This window comes from Peromyscus leucopus, chromosome 7 (genome assembly GCF_004664715.2).
Source record: "Peromyscus leucopus breed LL Stock chromosome 7, UCI_PerLeu_2.1, whole genome shotgun sequence".
NCBI classification, from domain to species: domain Eukaryota; kingdom Metazoa; phylum Chordata; class Mammalia; order Rodentia; family Cricetidae; genus Peromyscus; species Peromyscus leucopus.
In genome coordinates, this window is record NC_051069.1 from 106967404 (window position 1) to 106991865 (window position 24462).

The following is a 24462-nucleotide window of genomic DNA, read 5'->3' on the forward strand; positions in this document are numbered from 1 at the left end:
GGTTTGAGAGATGGCTTGCTGTACAAGCATGACGACTCAATTTGGATCCCTAGAACCCATGTAAAAAGCCAGGTGTGATGGCACACACATATAATCCTAGAGCTGAGGAAGCAGAGGCTGGAGGATCCCTGGAGCTCGCTGGTTGGCCAGTCTTGGCAAGATTGGTAAGTTTCAGTTTCAGTGAGAGACCCAGTCTCAAGAAAGTAAGATTGACGAGGCTGGACAGATATCTCAACAGTTAAGAGCACTGGCTGTTCTTCCAGAGGACCTGGGTTCAATTCCCAGCACTCACATGGCAGTTCACAACTGTCTGTAATTCCAGTTGCAGAGGATCTGGCACCCTTGCACAGACATACATGCAGACAAAACACCAATGCACATAAAAATAAATAAGTCTTTAAAAAAAGAAAAGAAGGTTGAGAGCAATAAAGGAAGACACTCAACATGAATTTCTGGCCTTCACATTTACCCACATGCTTATGTGCATACATACACCAATGTGCACATGCATTGTTCTAAAAACTTGTTTAATTTAATCCAGTTTTATTTTGTCTTAGTCTGGTGTAGTGACACCTAACTAATCCAGTTAGGGGGAACAAGAGTCAGGAGAGTCAGTGTTCAAAGTCATCCTTGCTACATAATAATCTGGAGGCCAGCCTGAAGTATATGAGGCCCTGTTTTCAAACGCCAACCAAACCAAATAAAGCAACATTGTGTCTGTCTGTCATTAGGATGTCTCTAGTATAGTGCTGGGTAAAGAATTAGTGTAGATGTAACCAACCGTCTTATTAAATAAGAAACACAGAAACAATGTAAAAGAGAAAGCCGAGAGGTCAGAGCTCAGAGCTAAGATCTCACCCTTCCGCCTGCGGTGTCCCAGCTTCCCGAAAGAGAGCTATATCCTGTCTATTCATTTTTTTTTATAGTATGTTGTTCTGCCTTCTCATTGGTTGTAAACCCAAACACGTGACTGCCTCGTCACTGTCTGAATGTACAGCCCCCTAGGTCTTAAAGGCATATGTCTCCAATGCTGGCTGTATCCCTGAACACACAGAGATCTATGGGATTAAAGGCGTGTGCCACCACCGCCACACTCTGTCTATGGCTCTAATAGCTCTGACCTCCAGGCAACTTTATTTATTAACATACAATCAAAATCACATTTCAGTACAATTAGAATACCACCACAAATTAGTGAGCACTTTTGTCTGTGTCTGTAGCCCTAAAGTCCTGAGGGGAAAGCGTATGTTTTTAAACTTTTGTACATACTTATTTTCAGACATGTCCTTTATAGGATATATGATTTATTGTATATTATGTGCTACATTATTTAGTGTATTATATACCATGGAGTATTATACTTTATTATATAATTTTTCTTAAAACAACTGCCATCAATATTTAACTTGATTTTTTTTAGCATTTTCATTTTGTAATAATTATATATGCAGATTATAGAAAATAGGGGGCAGCTTGTATACCCTCTCTCCAAATAGCAACATTCTGTATAATTGTACCATTGTATCCCCAAAAGCATTTTTTTTTTACCATTGAGAAATCTGTGACACCCACAGAGCTCCTATTCAAATCTCTCCTGTCTTACAAGTACTGATCTTGTGTGCTTGCATATGTCTTAGTAATCTGCAGTTTCACTCACGAATAGGCATGCAGTCTCATGAGGGGTCTGGGGAGGTAGCTCAGTGGGACAACACTTGCTGTACAAGTGTGAGGACTGTAGTGTAGATCCCCAGAACCTACACAAAAGCCAGGCAAGTGTGGTGGCAGCCTGTAATCGTAGCCCTTGGCAGACAGGGGTGGGACCCCTGTGGCCAGCTGGCTAGCTGTAGACTAGCTGGAACTGGCAAGCTCCAAGCTCAGAGAGAGACCCTGCTTCAATAGGTCAAGTGGAAAGCAATCAAGAAAGACAACGGATGTTAACTTATACATGCAGAATGAATCATTTTCAATAAAAATATACACCTAATTCAGGAGTTTGTGTACTGGTATAATAGCTTCTGGAAGAAAAATAAAGCAGAAAAGAATATATATCAGAAGAACTAGTGTTGGCCAGGCAGTGGTGGCGCACACCTTTAATCCTAGCACTTGGGAGGCAGAGCCAGGTGGATTCCTGTGAGTTCAAGACCAGCCTGGTCTACAGAGCGAGATCCAGGACAGGTACCAAAACTACACAGAGAAACCCAGTCTGGGGGGGGGGGAGGAGAAAGAACCAGTGTTATAGATTTTGTTTATTTCAGATGTTCCTTATGTATGTAGCTATGGAGCTGGTTAAGACAGGGTTTCTATGCATATCCCAGGCTGTCCTGGTACTTGCTTCTGTAGACCAGGCTGGCCTCAAACTCAGATCCTCTTGCCTCTGTCACCTGAGTTCTGGGATTAAAGGTGTGTGCCACCGTCGCCTGGCTCTTATGTATATATACTTTTGATAAAAGTAATTTTGCATATAAGTATTAACAAAGGTATTTTTTGTGTTTTATTATTCATGTATACTTTGGTACTGTCTTTTTAAGTATCTAAAGAAATCACCTTAGTATTTATAAAAGTTATGCCAAAGTTGTGTTGTTTACATTTATCTTCAAGCCCCTTGACTGAGAGATGATTGACATGAGTGTTCTCTATAGTTGGTATATATAAGTCAGTGAGTTGAGGATGATTCTATATCTGTAAAGCTGGCATGTTGGGGCTATAGCTGTACCCTAGACCATCACCTCCTGAAGTTTCTCCTGTCAGGATTTTGCTGTTGCTGCTGCTGAGGATGATGATGATGTCCGGTAAGAAGTGTTCATGTCATGTTTAAGATGTAGCCTCCTTAGCCGGGCGGTGGTGGCGCACGCCTTTAATCCCAGCACTCGGGAGGCAGAGGCAGGCGGATCTCTGTGAGTTCGAGGCCAGCCTGGGCTACCAAGTGAGTTCCAGGAAAGGCGCAAAGCTACACAGAGAAACCCTGTCTCGAAAAACCAAAAAAAAAAAAAAAAAAAGATGTAGCCTCCTAGGAAAATTTAAGTATGCAGTCTTGTTAGCTCTGGGTATTATTTTTTGTAGATCTTCAGAGTCTTCTTTGCTTGTCACTGATACGTGGCACTTTTGTGCATTTTTTTATATTGGAATGGACCTTTATATCCAGTTGCCAGATTTGGCACTGGGTGCCAAGATGCCTGCTGCAGACATCTGTATGCCAGTTAGCAAGTGGTGTCCAAGTTGCCCTTAAAAATCCTAAACTCACTAGTTCATCCCATTCCTGATCTTTCCCAGCAACTTGCTGTTTCCTTTTTGGAAGAGGGGGCGATCATTATGACGGTGGCTGTAGTACTGTGATGCTGTAGTGTTGTGCTGTGTGGTCACTTTGGAACATGCCATGATTTGTGTTCATCATTTGTTTGTTTTTGTGCCTCTGCTTATTACACCAACTGAGACAGGTACTAGCCGGGATGGTAGCAGAACCTGCCTTTCTCTCTGAGTATACTATCTTTGCTTTGGATTCCTCCAAACAGCCTAAAACACAGATTGACAGTGTGGTGAGTCCTTCCACCGCTTTCTGCCTTCCCTTGTGGGGAAGCAAATCTCTGGGTAGTTGTAGCAGCAAATCTCATGCGGTTTATCACTTACCTTCCCCCAGAGCATCTTCAGTGTCCGTGTTGCTAACCCTGCCCTAAAACCTTAGAGAACAAGTCGCTGAGGGTGGTAGCTAGCTGCTTCTTGGTAACTCTGCTAGCATCCCAGTAATATTCCCCCTTCCCACTAATGTAGCAAAGGCAACCTTCACTTGCTGGAACTAGCGCTTAAGTGTTACCCCTTGAAAATGTTTGCTTATACCGAAAAAGCCAGTATGCGTGGTTAGAAATCTGTTTTACTATTAGGAGGAAGCCAAGAGTGTTGGAGATGCAACTGGCTTTTTAAGGAAAATAATGCGTTGTGTAAATCAATAACAACACTGGATAGGTAGGTGGATTCTATTATAGCATGTTCATGTCTTTATTTTGAAACTGCAGTTAAGAAGTTGTGTTTTGTAATTATTAGTTTTTAAGTATGAAAGGAAACAGTTGTCTCACTTTAAAAAAAAGAATGAATTCACTTAATTTTAACTATATATGATTTATTTTTGGGAAAGTAGACATTTTTCTATTTGGAGTATCTGGTAAACTGATAATTTAATAAATTAAAATATATCAGTGTTTACTTACTAAGGATAGCTTTTGATGTTCCCTTGGAGGATGGCTGAACTGGGTTTGCAGTTTTTCTAAATGTTGAGAATTGGTTTAGCTTGGTAGCTAATGGTAAAAACAGAATATTTGTTCTTAAACCAGGTACCAGTGAAGGCTTGGTGTGCACATGGTCATCAGTGGTCTTCAGTTCTACTTCAAACTTGAGTCTAGGGAAGAAAACAGCTCAGGGTGGAGACAGGATGTCAAGGGATATTTGGAAAGCTGCTTTCTCTTTGTGGCTACAAGGAACATTTACTGTTTATAAAGATATTTGGGGCTGAGTCGGGAGTCCCAGCTACCTAGATTTACCAGTTTACTTAAGAAAAAAAAAAAAAAGACATGCTGTATTTTGCATATAGGAGTAATAGAAACTTAAAAGGCATAACTTTCATGAATACAGTATATAAAATAATTTCTTTTCAATTCCTATTCTGTTGTCAAAAATGCTATAAAGTAAAAGTGAGTGCTTTAAATTATTTAGAAATAAACTTAAGTAGACTAAAAAACCTAATCATATATACATTTTATATGCTCGTGATTACATTTCTCCATAAGACAAAGGGAAATTAGAATCGTTATTTGGTATCATAACACAAATTTAGTGGGGATGAATACAAGTTCACTAAGTGCTGAGTTTTCCCTATTTTAGTTTTTTTTTTTTTTTTTCTTAAAGGTTTTTATTTATTTACTGGGGGGAGGCAGGGTTTCTCTATTACTAGCTCTGGCTGTCCTGGAACTTACTATGTAGACCATGCTGGCCTCAAACTCACAGAGACCTGCCTGCTTTCCAGTTGCTGGGGTTAAAAGCATGTGGTACCCTGCCAGGGCTTAATTTAGTTTTGAAAACATACTTCTCTCTTTACTCTTAAAAACAACTGTATCCTTAGTGCTCAGCGGTCAAAAAATAGTTATAGAAAGATTGAAACAGATATAATTAGAGAAGATTGTAGAAAAAAATGAAAAGAATATATTTGAAAACAAATTTGGCAGAGAAGAGAAGGTGTATGTAGGAAAATCAGCTGAATGGGTTTTCCTTTTGTCTAAAAATTGCCCCAGTGGAAGGAAGTATTGGTGACTCTGATCATCAGTGTATGTTGAGTGAACCCCTCCACTTCTATGTGAAGGAGGTGTCTAGGCAAGGATTCAACAAGCCTTCATTGAGTGCTTACTGTTAGGATGGGAATATTGGTGTGCCCTGCCCCCGAGGGCTGATAGGTTAATGTGGAGACAAGGATGTCGATGTGCATGTATGCACAAAAGAGTCCAGTGTTGGAGAAGAAAACAAGCATCAGATAGATGTGTTGGGTCTGCAGGGAAGCCAGATGGGGTGTCCCAATGCAGGGACTGCAAAAGTTGAAAACAGAACAAGGCGGAAAGGAGGAGGACTCTACAGACAGTGGCGAAACCTCAAGCTTTGCTTCTCGAGAGCGCTGGTTTAGTCACACGGTCTGTCAGGCCAGGGTGCCCCTAGCTGTACTGTACTTAGTTGGCTGTATAACCCAGTATTTACATTTAAAACTATTTTCAAGGCTGGTCGTGCTTATGCATGCCTGTAATCTCAGCATTCAGGAAGTGAAGGAGGGAAGACCAGGAGTTCAAAGCCAGCCTCAGCAACTTAGTGAATTTAAGACTTTAGACTACGTGATACCCTGTCTCAAACGAACAAAGAGTCCAAAGAAAAGAAAGCTTTAAGAATTGTTTGAAGTATTCTGTGCTGTGAGCATGATTGGTGATGTTTAAATAGCTGTGGAGCGGCTTTCTCATGGGGACCACACTTGTGTGTTAGGTCATGGGACCTTGCCGCCACTCTTTGTCCTGACCTAGTGTATGGAGCCCTTTGAGGCCTTCCTTCATAATTTAAAGGTATTTTTGACCTTACAGTATATTACTATGATATTATGTAAATAACATGTCCCATGTAGTATTACTTTGTCATTGAAATGGTGGTGATCAGGAAGGTAGGTTAACCCTATGTTCTCCCAACATTTTTTCCTATGTAACTATAAAGAAATCTTTTAGACTGGTAAAAATTAAGAACTTATTTCAGAGGGAAGAGAAGGTACTTGAAAGTTTAACTAAGGAAAAATTGAAGCCTATTATAAATTATAAATAGTAATAATGTGACTATTCCCTCTCACCACATAGCTATAATCAACAATGAATAGCTCATATCCATCCTTTGCCATCTGTTATCACCATTTTCATACTTCCATGGCCACATTGTTTCCAACCTCCACATACACTCATTCCCCCACTTTAAATATTTTTAGCAAATTAAATCCTAAAGCTAGGGTGGTGGTACACATTTGTAACCCAGGACTTGAAAAACTGAGGTAGGAGAGGATCCTCTGAACCTAGGACTTTAAGACTAGCCTGGGCAACTTAGTGACACCCCATTTCATAAAACAACAATGCCAAAGAAACCCTCCATTTGTAAATACTTTGCTTTCCTTCCTGAAAAATAAGGTTAAATTATATGACACAATAAATTTATAATACCGAAAGATTACTTTGTTGTTGTTAAATACCTAGTTACCTTGAGAATACTTTGCCAAGTCACCTATTTCCCCTTTGATCCTTCCTTGGGTTAGCTGTAAAGGCAGGAAGGGTAGCATGTAGTTGCCAGACCCCTGGGACAGTGACCACTGCTCTGTGGGGTGCAGCGCTGTTGTGTAGAGCAAGGAAGTGCTTTCTCATGAGCCACTTCTGTAGTGGTGGTGGTCACAGAGGCAGTGTGCTGTGCGTGCTGCACAGAGTTCTGAATCTATCTCTGCAGTCCGTGTGATGAGGTAACCAATGACTGGTCCTGGGAGCACTGAGCTCATCAACAGAAGAAAACAAACAGCCAGTAAATGTGGAAGAAGGGTTCAGTAGAACATTTTTTTTCTGCAAATGTTTACATTGGTTTCATTTAAATTGCTGGATTAGAATGAATGAGGCATTTCAATTTCTTATTACAAGTTTGGTTTTTAAGATTTATTTATTTATTTATTATGTATACAGCATGTATGACTGCAGGCCAGAAGAGAGCACCAGATATCATTACAGATGGTTATGAGCCACTGTGTGGTTGCTGGGAATTGAACTCAGGACCTCTGGAAGAGCAGTCAGTGCTCTTAACCTCTGAGCCATCTCTCCAGCCCCCAAGTTTGGTTTTTAATAGCTTTGCCCAAATAATTTTAATTTGGATGAGGTTTTACTATAGGGAGCAGGTGACATAACTTCTTTTGGGATAGTTTTCTATTGGAGTGAGCTGTGCCGACAGACTCCCTGTAGTTGATTTTTGTCATGGGGACAAAATTAGGGATGTAAGGGGAGGAGTTTGTGATTAGCTTGAAATAAATTTGCTACACACTAATCTTTGCTATGTAATTTCATGTTTTACAGCAAAGTGATTTTTCTAAAATACTTAACCACACTACTTTTGCCTGCATGAAAATATTCTAATAAACAATTACTAATTTTGCTTAATAGATAGAAATGTCTACTAGGTCTTACTATTGTGTTTTAACAGCTTTTAAGCTTTAGTTTTCTATTCTCTTTTTTATGATGTTCTTTCTTATTCCTAGAATGCATCAACTCAAGCTACAAAGTCTCCAGATGGTGTTAACAGAAGCGAAGCATCCACTCCTCAGGTTTGTTACTAGTTTATTTAAAAATGTAAGTCCTTTCAGAGCGTTGGCCCGTCTGTTGTGACTGCCTGGAAAGAATGCCACCTAACAACTTTGCTAGGGCAGGGCGATCACTATTCCCATTTACAGATGGAGGTGTGTTGCAGAGGCACCCTTCTCCCTTCAACTTCTTGTCTCCCACTCTGTTTGACTATCGAATTCTTGATACTTTATGAATACAGGCTGGCCTTCAGGAAATAGCATCTCTGTTCTAACGTGTTCTATCAATAGAATGATAGTCATACCAAAAGTCCCAGCCTGTGGGCTTTCTTACAGTGTCTGTTATCAACTTTATTGAGTCTTAGAAAAGCTAAATTAGAGCACTATTAATTGAAAATTAACAGTATCAAGCTTTAATATCTGTATAAAAGAGTGACATATTCATCCTACAAATACACCTTTGCACTCAGCACTCAACCTGGTGTAAGGGCATAGTGGCTCAGAGGTAAAGGTGCTCGCCTGGTGCTTCGCCACTAGACCTGATGACCTGAGTTTGATCCCTGGGACCTGCTGGTGCAGGGAGGGAACTGACTCCTGCAAGTGGTCCTCTGACTTATGTGCTCTATCTCCTGGTATGCACAAATAAATTAACGGATACATTAAAAAACTAAAAACAAAAGTTCCCTAGAACCAGACATAATTAGTAAAAGCCTTTGGCTCCCTTCTGGTCCCTTCTCTCTTCCTCAGAGGTATTCACCATTCTTGCTGCTAGCACTGCAAGTTAATTTTGTTATTTTGACCTTTATGTAAAGTGTCAGGTTTCCCGCCTGCCCACCTCCTCCCTTCTCCTTTCTGCCATTTCTTTAGACCAGTGATTCTCAACCTGTGGACCACAGCCCCTTGGGTCAAACAACCCTTTTACAGGGGTCACATATCAGATATCCTGCATACGAGATATTTAAATTATGATTCATAAACTAACTCCAGAGGATCCAACACTCTCACACAGGCATACATGTGGGCAAAATACCAGTGCACATAAAATAAATCATTAAAAACATTACAATTCGTAACAGTAGCAAAATTAGTTATAAAATGAAAGGCTGACTTCAGACTAGCTCTGGCCCTACCTCTGCCTCCTGAGAACTGAAGTTACAGTGTGAGCCACCATGCTCAGCATGTCTGGCTGCTTTTGTTTCATACTCCATGAGATTTATCTGTATTGTTGCTATGATTTCAAACCATTTTAATTTTCATTGCGTCGTGGTATGCCAGTGGTGAACAGGATTGTTGGCTGATATTTCACTGGTGAACAAGACAGTTAAAAAGAAATTCTATGAACAGGCTGATTTGATTTGGGGTCATTTTGTAGAGTGTCTTTTGTTGACCATATTTACATGTTTCTGTTGGTGCATGGTAGGGATCATTATTAACTCATTCTGTTGGTTCAGAGGGCAGTTCCGTGTAGTGTCACCTGCAGCTGGCAGTTCTTCCCGGGAATTGCTCCACATCTCATGCTGTGTATTACCATAGTTTAAATCAACCTTCATCTGGACCGGTTGGGGTTGGGGTGAGGAGGTGGTTTGCATTTCTTGGGGGAGGTTTGTTGGTTGTTTTACTCTTTTTACTCTTTTGGGGGGCCTGCCATCCAGCTCCCAAATAAGTCACACATGGAGGCTTATTCTTAATTATAAATGGCTGGCGTTAGCTTGACTTGTTTCTAGTCAGCTTTTCTTAAATTATCTGTCTACCTTTTTGCCTCTGGGCTTTTACCTTTTTCTATTTTTTTATATCTTTTTTTTTTTTTTTTTTTTTTTTTTTTCTCGAGGCAGGGTTTCTCTGTGTAGCTCTGTGCCTTTCCTGGAACTCGCTCTGTAGCCCAGGCTGGCCTTGAACTCACAGAGATCTGCCTGGCTCTGCCTCCTGAGTGCTGGGATTAAAGGTGTCCAGCCTCTTTTTTTCTTTCTTACTCCATTGTTGGTTTTGTAGCTGGGTGGCTGGCCCCTGATGTCCTCTTCTCTTGCTCCTCCTTCTTTTCCTCCCAGATTTCTCCTATTTATTTTCTTTGCCTGCCAGCCCGTCTATCCTTTCTCCTACCTTGCTATTTGCCATTCAATTTTTTATTAGACCATCAGGTGTTTTAGAGAGGCAAAGGAACACAGCTTCACAGAGTTAAACAAATACAACATAAAAGAATGCAACACATCTTTGCATCATTAAACAAATATTCCACAGCACAAACAAATGTAGCACATCTTAAAATAATATTCTACAACAAGTGGGTTTTAATTTGTGTTTGAGAAGGTGAACATTTTAGCCTGGTTGTGGTGTTACACTCAACAAGATCTGGCTGTGGCAGGAAGGAAGAAGGACAGGTCAGATGTGTGAGAGTAGTACCTGCCTTATGGGAGCCTAAGTTCTTCACACACACACACACACACACACACACACACACACACACACACACCTCATGAAAAGGGACAGGCAGAAAGAGGTTGTGTCACTTCATCAAAGCCACATACACACGGTGGCAAAGCTAAGTAAGTCAGGCCCCATAGCAAATGCCCTTAGTTCCTCCAACCAGAAGAATGCATGCTCTACCGGCAAGCTACATCCACCGCCCTGATGATTCTTTTATTTCTACCTTTGCTTTTGTTTGAAGCTGTCTCTTTTACTCTCCAGTCCCTTCATGCTAGTTGTTGCAGCATGTCATATTAACTCATTCAGTCTTTCCTGTAGTCCTGCAGGGTAGATGGCGTCCTCTCCTCCTCCTCAGGTGCTTTCCAGCCCCATTGTACAGAGGAAACAGGACTATTGAGCTTAGTAACTCGCACCAGGTCCTGTAGAACAACAGACGAGTTGGGACTTGAGCAGTGGTGATCCTGACTCTACCACTGAAGGGATGAGTCACACTCTGTTCAGAAGTGTTACTCTGGGACTAAGGCTGAGTAGGCAGAATGATGCACACTTGCCAAGCACTCCTCAGTCCAAAAATAGACAATCAGAGTTACTGCCAGCCAGAGTAGACGTGGCAGCTAGAATGATTAGACTCTGCAAATGCAGACTTTGACACTGTTCATTCACTTCTGGAGATCCTGGAACAGCAGCTCGTTTTAGGGTTCTCCACATGTGCTCGTCTGTCTCAGGGCTAGAGACATGGCTCATTGGTGAGGTCTCTTGTAAGGATGCTGTGTGCTAGGAACTGACCAGCATTTTCCCATGGGTCATAGGACTGAGAATGGACTTACCAGGGAAAGCAGTTCTTGAAGATTTGTACAGGAAGGCTCTTCTCTTCCTTCTGGCCCTCCCTCCATCATGAGGGTGAAACTTGCACATTATAAAAACAAACTAGAAAGTGCAGAATAATGTAACACAAAAGCTAAATCCACCCAAAATCTTACCACATGAAGACACTGTTCACCTCTGCATGTGCCTTTCCTTTGTGACGTGTTCTGATGACACCTGTGAAAATATATATAGAAATTAAAGAGTATCTATAAAATTAGTCAAAATGAGCTCATTGTATATATTCTGCTTTTTTTCTTTTTCTTTCTGCTTTTTTTTTTTTTTTTTTTTTTTTTTTTTTTTTTTTTTTTGGTTTTTGGTTTTTGGTTTTTTGAAAGACAGGGTTTCTCTGTGTAGCCCTGGCCATCCTAGAACTCACTCTGTAGACCAGGCTGGCCTCAAACTCAGAGGATACACCTGCCTCTGTCTCCTGAGTGCTGGAGTTAAAGGCATGTGCCACCACCACCCAATTGCACACTGCTCTCTAGCTTGATCTTTTTTATTTATTTACTTACTTTTTAATTATGTGTATGTATACGTGTGTCAGGGGGATATACACATGGCTGCAGGTGTTTAAGGAGGCCAGAGGCATCTGGAGCTACAGGTAGTTGTGAGTCACCTGACATGGGTGCTGGTCCTCTGGAAGAGTAGTACATGCTCCTCACCACTGAGCCATGTCTCTAGCCCTCTAGCTTGATCTTTTAGTAGTGCATTGTGAACTTCTGTATACCCTCTGCAGTGTGTTCTCTGATGTATTTGGGTGGTTTCCAGGTTGTGCTATTACAAACAGCCTGAGTCCATAGGAAGAGGCTCCAGTAGAGCTGTGTGTCACAGGTCCACCCCATTCCCCTGCTAAACAGAATTGGCACATTAATGCATTACTGTCTTCCTCAGCCCATTTTCCTTTTTTGGTGAAAAGAATGATCTGGAATCATTAACTCCATGAAGACTCACCAGATAAAACCATCTTGAATTGAGCTCCTCACCTCACACTTCACCCTGGATGCCCACACTTTAGGCTGGTGTGCTGTTAAAGGGTCAGACAGCAGGTGGGCACATGAGACTTCACAGTCCCCTGGGGTCAGCCTGCTGACCATGCTTCCTTCTGTGCAGATGAAGAAACGGGAGGGAAGTGACTTAGGGAGGGCTTGTACTGCTAGGTGACAGCGTGAAAGTCAGAGCCCAGTTCTCTGACTCCAGGTCCAGATTTTTCACAGAAATTGGCCAGTGTCTTTCATTTTTCAGAAAACAGTGTTTTGTGTTACTTATCTGGGATGCAAATTGAATTTATTAGAGCTTTTACTAGACTACTGCTGGTGACAGGTAGTAGATGTCTAAAGTGTGCATTTTAACTCTTGCTCCATTGGGCTTTGGTTACAGTCAGGCGACTCGCAGACTCTGGCGCAGAAGCTCCAGCTCCGAGTGCCCTCAGTGGAGTCTCTGTTCCGAAGTCCCATAAAGGAATTCTGGTCTTCTAAAGAGTCTCTGGTGCGGACATCTTCCAGAGAGTCCCTGAACCAGCTTGACCTGGACTGCCCTGCTGCTGCCTTTGATCCACCCTCCGACATGGAGAGCGAGGCTGAAGACGCACCGGGGAGTTCCGACAGCCTCAGCAGAGAGCAGTTGCTTCAGAGGTTGCGAAGAATGGAGCGAAGCTTAAGTAGTTACCGAGGGAAATACTCAGAGGTAGGAGCAGGCTCTGGCCCACACTGCTCATACATTCCCCTTGGGCTATTCTCTCGTTCTTATTACTGCATTGCTCTTAGCCTGAGGCTGGCTGACCCTGGTCCTGGTTACTGGGGGAGGGTAGTTTGTGGCAGGACCAAGTTAGGCCTTCTGTGGTACAGGGGCCTTGTAGCAGACTGACATTGGGGAGGTCAGTGTGTGTAGCCTGGTTTTCACATTCCTGCAGTGTCTGTGGACACCTAGGGCAGAGGTCATTCTCTTTCTCTCTCTATCCCCCATGTTGCTCATCTAACTAGAGTAACTTCACAGTGACCTCTTCTGACTGCCATGGTTCAACTCAGTGGTTCTCAACCTGTGGGTCTGACGACCCTTTCACAGGGATTGCGTATCAGATACTTACGTTACAATTCATAACAATAGCAAATTTACAGTTATAAAGTAGCAACGAAATAATTTTATTGTTGGGGGTCACCACAGCATGAGGAACTATTTAAAGGGTCACAGTATTAGAAAGGTTGAGAACCACTGGTTAGGTAGTCTGATGACCTCAAAGATTTGGCTCATTCTCATTGTACCAGTATATAATTTAAAATTTGTATTGTGTATTGTGTATTTGTATGTGCATGCATGAATGCATGCCATAGCATGTGGGAGGAGGGGTTAGAGACTATCTTGTAGGAGTTGGTTCTCTCGTTCTACCATATAGATCCCAGGGGTTGAACTCAGGCAGTCAGTGCCCTTGGCCACAAATGCCCTCACTCCCTGAGCCATCTTGTCAGGCTGTCTTTATTTTTTCGACATTTAAAATTTTGTTAACATGAATCCTAAAAAAAATAATTTTTACATATATAGGTGTTTTGCTTGTATGTATGTCTGTGTACCACTTGTATGTTTGGCGCACTTGGAGACCAGAGGAGGTTCTCAGAGCCCCTGGAACTAGAGTTATGATATGGCCAGTTAGGAGCAGCCATGTGGATGCAAGGAATTGAACCAGGGTAATCTCAAAGAGCACTCAGTGCTCTTAACCTCTGAGCCATCTCTCTAGCCCTCTAAATGAGTCTTTTAACTGCTAAATCCTTGGTGACTCACTCTGTTTGGGGTAAGGGAGGAAGTAAATAGTGCTTTCCTTTTTTTCTTTTTTGTTTGTTTGTTTTGTTTTTTTCTTACCTCAGGAGCTGAAATGTGCATTTGCCCCCTTAAGTCCCTTTCTATCAAGTGCAGTTAAGAAATTCCGCTTCAGGAAAGCCTTTGTTGTCTGTGGCTCTTGTTTATCATACCCAGTGTGCTAGTGAATCAGTGTCACATTCATGTTAATGACTAGTAAACTTGAGGGTTAAAGTGTAAAGTTAGTCCAAGTTTCACGGTTTATGTAGCTGATTCACTACCCATACTGCCAAAACCAAAGTGAAGTGAAAACCTTGATGAAATACAGAAATTCCCTTTTTATTAAAACTAAAATGCTGGCAAAATAGAAAGGACTCTCATGGACCCTGGAGATGTAAATGGGACATTGAAGCCAGGGATCTCATTCATAGCTGTGGAACTAGGTAATTTTTCCTTCAAAAATTTTAAACTATTATTTTATATTTCTACTAATATTAGTAATAGTTGTGGTGGTATTGTGTTCCCCAAAATATTGTGTACCCTAATAAAATTACCTGGGGTCAGAGAACAGAACAGCCGCTAGAGAGGCATAGAGGCCAGAAAATGGTGGCACATGCGCCTTTAATCCTATCACTTGGGAGGCAGAGATCCATCTGGATCTCTGTGAGTTCAAAGCCACACTGGGAACAGCCAGGCATGGTGACTCACGCCTTTAATCCCAGGAAGTGATGGCAGAAAGCAGACCGGTATATAAGGCGTGAAAACCAGGAACTAGGCTGGTTAAGCTTTTAGGCTTTTGAGCAGCAGTTCAGCTGAGACCCCTTCGATTGAGGCCTCAGAGACTTCCAGTCTGAGGAAACAGGATCAGCTGAGGAACTGGCGAGGTGAGGTAGCTGTGGCTTGTTCCGCTTCTCTGATCTTCCAGCATTTACCCAAATAACTGGCCTTGGGTTTGTTCTTATTAATAAGACCATTTAAAATTCATGCTACAAATAATCTTAAATATTTTTGTTTATCTTTATGCTGCTTTTATAGATTTATCCATAGTTTTATGTCTGAAGCTAGTACAATAGTACAGTTAGCATTTAAGTATGCCAGATACCATTTACATTTATAATGGCATTTAATTTTGTACCATCCTTATGAAGCGAATGTGAGTTTGCTCATTTTTGTAGAAAAGGGATTAGGAATTCATATGTGGCTTAAGGCCCCATGGGTAGCAGTTGATGGATTCTGTCTGGTTCTCAGTCGCTGTGGCTGCTCTCCCATTCTAGGCTATCTCAGAGTCAAGCAGCTTCTCAGGTGCAGAGAGACTTCATAGCCTTTGCCTCTGCTTTTCCTTGCTGCCACAGGTACTCAGGATGAAGTGACTTCTAACTCTTGAGCTGGTCTTCCTCCCAGCCCACCGCTTTTTTGAGTACCAGTAGCCTTTCCAGCCTAGAGTTAATAAGGAAGTCCTGCTCCTAAGCAGAGTGTATTTCCAAATTCTTAGGTCTGTTCCTAGACTCATTCTCCCATACATCACTGACTGCCTTTTGACTCAGACATTAGCAGTGGCATTTAGAGGCACACATCTTTTCCTAGACTTTAACTAGACCATGCTTCCCTACAGGTGCCTTGAGCTCGACAGAGCCCCTGGCTCTGCTCGTCAGCTGGGTAAAACCTACAGGGTTAGAAAGATGTTCGTCCATTGCTTCATCAAGATGTATTGGAATGTTTATCCTGTTTAGGGTTAGGGCTTGGATTTCTCATTTCTATCTGTTGGTTATGCATTTCTTTCCTCAGACATTTTTATTACTTTGTTTAATATTGTAGTCCAAAACAAAAAGTCACCTGCAGAGCTTTTAAAACAGCTTCCTGTCTTCCGTTGTGTCCCTCAGTTCTCAGTGAGTCAGGTTTGGTTAGGCCCCAGAATTGGTTCCCAGCAGACACTTGCTCATTGCTGTGTGTTGCAGATGTAGTCAGTCCGTGACTAGAGTTGGGTAGCCTTCCACCTGCGGGTGGATTGGCTGTAGTTCTCACCTCCAAATTAGGTGTTGAAATCTAAGGACGTGCCTGGAGATTGACGGGTTTACAGCAAAACTATGACTTCCGTCATTTAGTTTGTTGTGGTTGAATTAGGCTCAGTTGTTTATACAGGACTGCTGTGATTGGTTTTTGACTTATATAAAGAGAAAAAAACGTTAGCAGCTTTTAGAATAATGAATTGTTGAAAACAACTAATTTATTGAGAAACAACTAATGTTACTTTGGTTTGTTTTAGCTCGTCACAGCATTTCAGACTCTTCAGAGAGAGAAGAAGAAGTTACAAGTGAGTGATTTATTGACCATTGTTGACTCATATTTGATTTTAAAGTTAGAAAAGTTCTCATAGAAATATTTATTCTCTTTTTAAATATTCTGTATAGTTCCAGACTTAACCTGTTTAACCATTACTAGAGGTTTGATAAAAGAATGAGTGATGGAAACCCCAAAGATGTGTCCCATGCTAAAGACCACAAGTAGGCACGGCAATCGCAGCAGCCAGGGTCCTGTTACTGAGCCTGGGCAGCACAGGAGGAGCCACACAGTCTGCCTGTACGAAGCAGAACGTGTGGTCAGAGTGTCTGCCCCAGTCACAGCAGACCTTCCTGCAGAATTGTATTTGTACTAGTCCTGGCAAACAAGGGGCCACATTTATACCTCTCAGGAGAATGAAGGACTGTGTATGCGACAATTGTGTACTTTCTCCTGGCCTATTAGGGGAATCATTTTCCTTTATGTAAATGGCTGCAGGTCATTTACAGTTCACCAAGGCTCGTAGGGCTTTCACCAAAGCTCAGCACAAACTGAAACCATCGTGGCTAGGACATGGACCTTCAGCACCTACACTATGCTTTGGCCCCAGGCTCCTGAGTGTCTGTGAGGGTTCAGAGTAGCTGGTGCTGGCTGACAGCTGTCTGGCCAACTGTGTGGCTGATAGCCTGTCACTGACTTGGGTACCAGAGAATGGTCTAAAACTGCCAATTAAGGAGTCCCATTGCTCCACCTCCCAGCATTTTTAGCTTGTTTAAAAGAATAAATACTAAGGGTGCTTATAGTAAAGGTTTATCATTAAGCTTAATAGTAGTCGACAACAACTTTTGCCCCAGTGCCTCTATATCAATAAACAGACATTTCACCTGCCTATACTCTCTGCATGTTGTTCGTGAAAATTAGATTTGTTTTGTTTTGTTTTGAGACAGGGTTTCTCTGTGTGTAGCTCTGGCTATCCTGGGACTTGCTTTGTATACCAGGCTGGCCTTAAACTCAGAGAGATCCATCTGCCTCTGACTCCTGAGTGCTGGGATTAAAGGTGTGCACCATCACTGCCTGGCAAAAATTAGATTTTTAAAAGAAAAGTTTTATTTTACGGGCTGGGCGGTGGTGGTGCACGCCTTTAATCCCAGCACTCGGGAGGCAGAGGTAGGCAGATATCTGTGAGTTCGAGGCCAGCCTGGTCTACAAAGCGAGTTCCAGGAAAGGTGCAATGCTGCATAGAGAAACCCTGTCTCGAAAAACAAAAAAACAAACCAAAAAAAGTTATTTTACATAAACCTTTACAGCATGATAATGATAATTAACATGCTCTGTGAACTCTAAGTTATAATGAAATCATTTGCTTTTGAAGTTTGAGTTTACTTTACAGATTTCCTTTTGTTAAAGTTAGCATATAGTTAAGTTTGTAGTTTGATTTCCATATCTGTGCATTTTATTAGCAAATGTAACTACTCACATAACCAGAATTCAGAGTAATCCTGTGCTATCATATTTTAACTGTTAGCAGATTTCCCACTTGACATAGCCTTGCTTTTTTTTGCATGACTATGCCGTATAGATGTTAACCACCTTTTTTTTTTTTTTTAATTAAAGGGTATATTGAGTCAGAGTCAAGATAAATCACTTCGAAGGATCTCAGAATTGAGAGAGGTAAGTTTGGTGACTAGTACTTGAGAACAGTGATTTAACCTCTTAGTTCAGTAGCAATGCTCTGCATGCTAGGCTGGTGGCCAGCCTGTGAGCTCACACACCGTCTCTGTAGTTTTATTCGTCTGGATTTCTATGGAAGATGTTGTTGTTGTTGTTGAAATTAATGAAAAAATGTGTAAGTCTGCAGTGTGAGTAGTCAGTGTCCACTCCCAAGACTTAATTGTTCCCACTGCTAAACATCCTAGGCTTCTTTTTGCCTTTCCTAGTCAACATGGTTTTGTTGAAAGAAAAGAACTTGTAATTTGGAGTGGTAATTCTTCATAGGGTTAGATTGAGTTCCTTAATGTCCCTCTTGGCAGCATTTTACCTTTTCAGTGAGCCTATACTGAGGGGGCTTTTCAGATGCCTCATTCTGGTCCCCTGCTCCTCTATCTTGTCCTGCCTGAAGCCCAGCAATAAGCAGACATTTACCAGAGCTTTCTCCACACCTACTTTAGTATTGCTGGGAATGTCTTGTTAACATGTTTTTGTTGTGAATGTTCATAGGTATCATTTTGCTACCTTTGTTATTAAGAGTTATGAAGCAGGTGATTTCAGGACAAATAATAGTAGTTTAGAATTTTATGTATTCTGAATAGAATTTTATTTATGGAATTTATCAGTCTAAGGTATATAGTATGTTAAAAGTACAAATATGTTTAAAAAGTAGCAGATTGGTAAATTTACAAATGGCAATTGCTAGTATAAGACTGGGAATATAGTTTAGTGGTAGAATAGGATTGTGAATGTAGAGGAAGACACGGAGGGAGAGAGGGAGGAGAGAACTTTGTGTCTGTGAGAGGAGGCAGAAGAAGAGAAGAATCTCTCCTTTGAGTGATTGATGTCACCAAGAACAGCCTATTGTTCCTTAGAGAATTTGCTACCTTTAAATGATACATTGTCTGTATTGCTCATATATGAATTTCTTGTATCACATTATTGTTTCATTTGTATTGAATTTGTGTTTAATTTCTAGTCTCTTTACATTTTGTATAATCCAGTTCTTATTGCTTTATTCTTTAAAACATTCTAAACATGACTTTGAACTAGTTTATTTTTGTTACTTTACCAAGAATGGGCATTGACCCTTATCATACAGATAACGGTAGTCATTCTTCCTTTGTGAGACGTGTCTTGAACTAATACCCGAGAAGAATGACTTCTCCCTCTGAAGTGATAGTGAAGGGGTGGAGCTCGCCCTAGTCTCTCCGAGTCCACGTTGCCACTTTGACCTAGAAGATGGCTGGTGCTGGAGAGGGCGGACTGGGAGTGTAGTGAGCAGGGTGCGGGGAGGAGTCCCCTGACGATTTTTCAAGTTACAAGTTACAAGCACCTTTGCTTTTCTTGGAGAGACATTAATGGCTTTTTGCTTAATGTATTATTTGTTCGTTTTCTTGTATTTTGAGAATAAATGAAGGTCATTAATTGATTCTGTTTGGGGCAAGAAATTCAGTGTCCAGGTTTTATGCATGTAATGATTAGATAGATGTAGCAATGGAGCGCAGACCTGTTTAAAATCCAGAGAATGTCTGTTAGAGGTGGGCACAAGTTTTGAGGGGTTTATAACGGTATTTATCTAGAGACACAGAATACTTTTTTTTTTTTTTGTCCTGCCGCATATCAGTCTGCTAAGGAGTCCCTCACTGAGGGAGCTATCCTCAAGAAAATGGGGCGTGGACCTCTGCTTTATTAATAGATGGGTAAGCACACGTGCCATTCCTTATTGCTGCCTGTTCACATCTTAAGTGCAAGGGAGACTACAGGGCACCTCAGAACACAGTAGTGTGTGAGACACTGCAGGGATGGGGATGATAAGGCCCTGGGATAGTGTCCAAAGAGAGTGCCCAGAGCACATCTGTGAGGGAGGGGTTAAATCAAAGGGGGCTGACATAAGTCTCCAGAACCCTGTTGATGGAATTAAAAATCAAGCCTTGGCGATCTGGGCCGTGTTCATAGTTGGAGAAGAGAGAACCCAGACATTAGAGAGCAGTTGGTTAAAGAACTGGGTCATATGCAAGTGTCAACAAAACACCTAAAAGAGAACTTTGAATATTTTAAATTTAGGGAGTTAGTGAGGTAGCAACCCCAGAACAAAAGGGGGATTGGTGTCATATCTAATATATTCCAAATGTTAATCTCTAATGGTCTAAGAAAGTGTGACTGAGGGAAAATGGAGAGGATAGAATGTACTGACGGGATAGATAGACTCAGTAAAGGACAGAGAAGCCTGGAGCTGGGAGGGCATTGTGGTGAGCAGGTTCCTAGATCCAGGAGGCCATTCTTGTGCCAGCTGCAGCAGATAAACATTGATTTCTGGTTAACAACCTTAAGACGTAGCATTTGCAGTAATTTCAGGAGCTGGAAGTTTTCTTCCTTGGTGGCCGGCCAGTTAGTTCATCCTCTTGGCTCTGCAGATGGGAGTGCTGTGATTCAGGCGGATGGGGAGGACACTGCTGGCGTTCTGTTTGCAGTGCTACAGTTTAGTCCCACATTGAATCTCAAGTCTACTTTTTCCCTTGTCCATCACTCTCAATCATTGCAGGGCTTTACAAAAATACTTTTTCTCTGGAGACCTTCATATTGTTTAAGGAACAAAATTATTTACTAATGTCTTCCATTCTGAGGATTCTCTACTTATTCTGTATATGTTATATTAAGAGCGAGGCAAATCTGTAACGATGATGTTGTAAACTTGAAGTTTGCATCTTTTGCTTTATATTGAAAGCTACCTGTAATACCTTCTGTGTTTTAGGAGCTGCAGATGGACCAGCAAGCAAAGAGACATCTCCAGGAAGAGTTTGATGCTTGTCTGGAGGAGAAAGACCAGTATATCAGTGTTCTCCAGACTCAGGTAAAAGAGCGAGCCAAAGCGTGGAAGCCAGTGCTGGAAAAGCAGGAACTGTAGCCGGGTAGCCGACGAGTTCCAAATGTGCAGGGAAAAGCTTGTTAAACCTACCCTTCTTCCGTCTCAGCGCTATACTAAACTGTTTAGGTTCCTTTGGACTGGTTGTGGTGTCCCTGCAAATGGTGCATGTGACAAACAGCTGCACTGTGCTTGCTGCTGTGGTGAACATACTGTTCCCCACTCCTCACTCCCCCTTCTTGCTCCTCTCTCTTCTCCTCCTCCTCCTCCTCCTTCTTCTTCTTTTTGTTTTTTTGTTTTTGAGATGGTTTCTTCATGTATCCCTGGCTGTCTTGGAACTCCCTCTGTAGACTAGGCTGACTTTGAACTCAGGGATCAGCCTGCCTTTGCCCCAAGCACTGGGACTAAAGGTGTGGGTCATCACTGCCCAGGTTCACTTTAGTTCTTAAAATTTTAAATAAAATATTTCTGCCATACTTTTTTTCTACTACTGATTTTTTTTTTTTAGGTTTCTCTCCTAAAGCAACGTTTACAAAATGGCCCAATGAGTGTTGGCCTACCCCAGCCTCCCACCCCAGTGGAGCTCCAGGCAGAAGTGGACGCTGACAAAGAGAAGATAGAGGATGTCGGGGAGCCAGTGGGTAAGCCTTGTCTTTGTCAGAGCATAATTTAACAATCAGAGGAGAATGTTGAAAGGTCAGGATTTGAGCTGATAGAATAGATTGAGAGGAAGTAAGGTGTCATTGACCCTAATGTTTCTTCAAAAATTTAAGTTAGTTTTTAAAAAAATTTACCTTTTTTTTTTTTTTTAGGAAAAAAATTGATTTAAGACTTGAAAATTGCATAAACTTTAAGAAGACCACATTTTTAAATAATTGAAGTACATAAATTATGTTACACTATTTTAGTTTCTTGAGACAGGGTCTCATGGAACCCAGATCACTCAAGTTGTGATTTTTTTTTCTGATGTAGCCACCAGAGTCCTGGCGTACACATTTGCGTCTCCACCCCTGCCTTAGGGCTTTTTTCTCTTACAAAGAGACTCACAGCAGACTTTGGTCCACTCAGAGAAAGTAAGTTGCCAAGCAGCCAGTCACCTGAGCTGTGAACTCTAAAGAGCTCCTCTGGGTGTGAAGACACACTCCTAAATGTAGGAGGTAAAGCCTGTAGTAACCAGAACTCCTTCCAGGAAGAGACTAGAGTGTGGCTGGAAAGAATACTTAGGAGTGCTTTCGGGATGGGAACTAGTGGGAGCTTAGGAATGAGCCTCGTAAGTAGGCGAGCTCCAGTGAATGCCAGCATCTGTGCCGCTCCAGAGTGAGGTTGGACCACTGATGGTGGGAGTTTATACGTGGCGTCTCCATGTAAATAGCACACAGTAACCTGAGAGTCGAGTCTGAAGAGTGCTACTTGGCTTCCTGGGGTGTCTGTCCCTTCTTGATTTGTCTCAGAATGTAGTTAGTTTGGGTAGAAGAGAACGCTGCAGGGGCTGGGCCTGTAGCTCAGTGGTAGAGTGTGTTTAGCTTGCAGAAGGCTAAACACAGCTCCCAGAATCCCTGCCTGCCTCTCCTCTAAAAAGCTGAACTGTTGCCAGAGTTCTCTTGTATTCCCTACATTTTTGTTTTTATTTCATTTCTTTTATTTATTTAGTGTCTGAGTTTTCATGTGTCATGATGTGCATGTGGCAGTCAGAGGGTTCTCTCCACCATGTGGGTCTTCCGGGGGATTGAACTCAAGCTTGGTAGCAAGCACCTTCACCCATTGAGCATCTCACTGGCCTGCTCACTTGTGTGTTTACCAGCTGCCCCTGTTCATGCTGCTTTACCATTTGTAGGAGGTGGAGCTTCCGCTAAAACACTGGAAATGCTTCAGCAAAGAGTGAAACGTCAGGAAAATCTGCTTCAGCGTTGTAAGGAAACAATTCGGTCCCATAAGGAGCAGTGCACACTACTGATCAGTGAAAAGGAGGCACTGCAGGAGCAATTGGATGAAAGGCTGCAGGAACTAGAAAAGGTCAAGGTGAGAGACCACTGAGTTCTGTCTTGTTTCAGTGCATAAAACCAGATCCACAGGCTCCAGCGTGGCCTGTGCCTCCTCTGGGGAGCCGCCTTCACCCTCCCACCCATAGACAGGGTGGAGAGGGTGTCCTTGTCTGAGCACCCAAGTGCCCTGGGTCTTAAAGCACTTACCATACATTGGAGATTTCCTGTGTACTTCTCCCATTACACTGTAAGGTTTATCTAGACTAGATAAGCTGCATAGAGTTCTCAAATGAGGCAAAACTTTATTAGAGATGGAAATGAATTTCTAAAACTTTTTTAGGAGCTTCATATGGCTGAGAAGACTAAACTTATCACTCAATTGCGTGATGCAAAGAACTTAATTGAACAGCTTGAACAAGATAAGGTAAAACTCCCAAATTTATGATACTGAGGTTTGTCAGGGGCCCCCAAATTCGCTTAGAGAGCAGTTGTTAGAAGTATTTTTATATACACCTGCTTTTCAAAATTTTTGTAGCGGCTTCCATGAAAACTATTTTTAATTTCTAGATTTATGTAGTTTTAGCATTAAGAAGGCTGATTCTCTGATTTCTTAATACCAATTAGCATTCTGTCTTAGAGACAACAGTAATGGTTACAAAGGAAATCTGTTTGCAATACATACCTATTTTTCAGAGAAAAATTATTTAAAGTTAAGATATGCTGAATACAAATGGTTTCAATATTTTCATTCACATTACAGAAGTAGATTGATCATTTGGATGAGTTGCCTGAAAAGTAAAGAAGTGATAATATGTATATTAGCATAAAACTTTGTACATGTGGGCTCCAGGGTGCTTAGGTTGCTGGAGGAGTGAGGAAGGGCTGAGCTCACGGTAGGTACCTTGGAGTTAGAGCAGCAGCTAGCACCTAGCAGAGACAGCTGGGAGACTCACAGGTGAATGAACAGCTCTTCCCTGCTTCATCCCAGGTTCTCCGGCCCTTTTGTAAAACATCTCCCTGTTCATTTCACTCCGTCCATCATTTTGTTTAATATGCTGGTTCATAACTATAGTATTTTAACCTAGCTTTGAAACAAAAGTACAACCACTTAATGATCATATCTATCAATTTAACAGTAGTTCATGATACCATCTGCTATCTAGTTATTTTCTTATTATCTCATATATTTTTCTTTTTACAAATCAAGTAAACTTTTATTGTAATTGATAAGATTCTTAAGATTTCTTTTAATCTATAGGTTTAGTTGTCCTTTCTCTCTGTCGTTTTCTTTCCTTTGTGATGTGAGTTTTGGAGACAATGAAGGCCCACTACTTCATTTTCAATTTTCTTGACTATGCTTTACTTCCTCGGTTGTTAACGTTAACATTGGCCATCTGGAAGAGTCATACTCCACAGTAGGGTCAGTAGGCCCTGCAGGTAAGGTCTGAGTACCTTTTCAGGAGACTAGCTGAACTACTCAGATTTTTTGTTTGTCCCAGATGACTGCTTTTATACATGATGATTTGATTTCTTCCCACACATTGATCTTTATTTCTGTAGAGATTCTCCACAGAGGGAAGAGAAGTCTCGAGCAATGTGGAAGGAAGGTGGGGCCTTCCTTACAGTAGTCGGGTAGTGATGGGAGGGAGTCACGGGAGAAAAGAGAACTAGGCATAGTTGGGCACAGCGGGGCTCTAGCCTTGCTTTACCCAGCTGTGGCAGCA

The 24462-nt window shown here is 41.7% G+C and overlaps 1 protein-coding gene across 7 annotated transcripts in view; it reads left to right on the top strand.

The window, feature by feature from the left end:
* Golga4 (golgin A4) overlaps window positions 1-24462 on the top strand; it is an 88441-nt gene that overhangs the window by 18707 nt on the left and 45272 nt on the right. For 3 of the 7 annotated variants that reach the window (XM_028862375.2, XM_037208017.1, XM_028862376.2), the window contains exons 3-11: window positions 3435-3533; window positions 7790-7855; window positions 12497-12802; window positions 16170-16217; window positions 17798-17854; window positions 20646-20744; window positions 21265-21397; window positions 22591-22775; window positions 23079-23162. In XM_028862375.2, the coding sequence (XP_028718208.1) occupies window positions 3435-3533; window positions 7790-7855; window positions 12497-12802; window positions 16170-16217; window positions 17798-17854; window positions 20646-20744; window positions 21265-21397; window positions 22591-22775; window positions 23079-23162 (1077 nt within the window). The remainder of the gene's footprint in view (window positions 1-3434; window positions 3534-7789; window positions 7856-12496; window positions 12803-16169; window positions 16218-17797; window positions 17855-20645; window positions 20745-21264; window positions 21398-22590; window positions 22776-23078; window positions 23163-24462) is intronic. The other 4 variants (XM_037208019.1, XM_028862379.2, XM_037208020.1 and 1 more) reach the window with 2 other exon arrangements.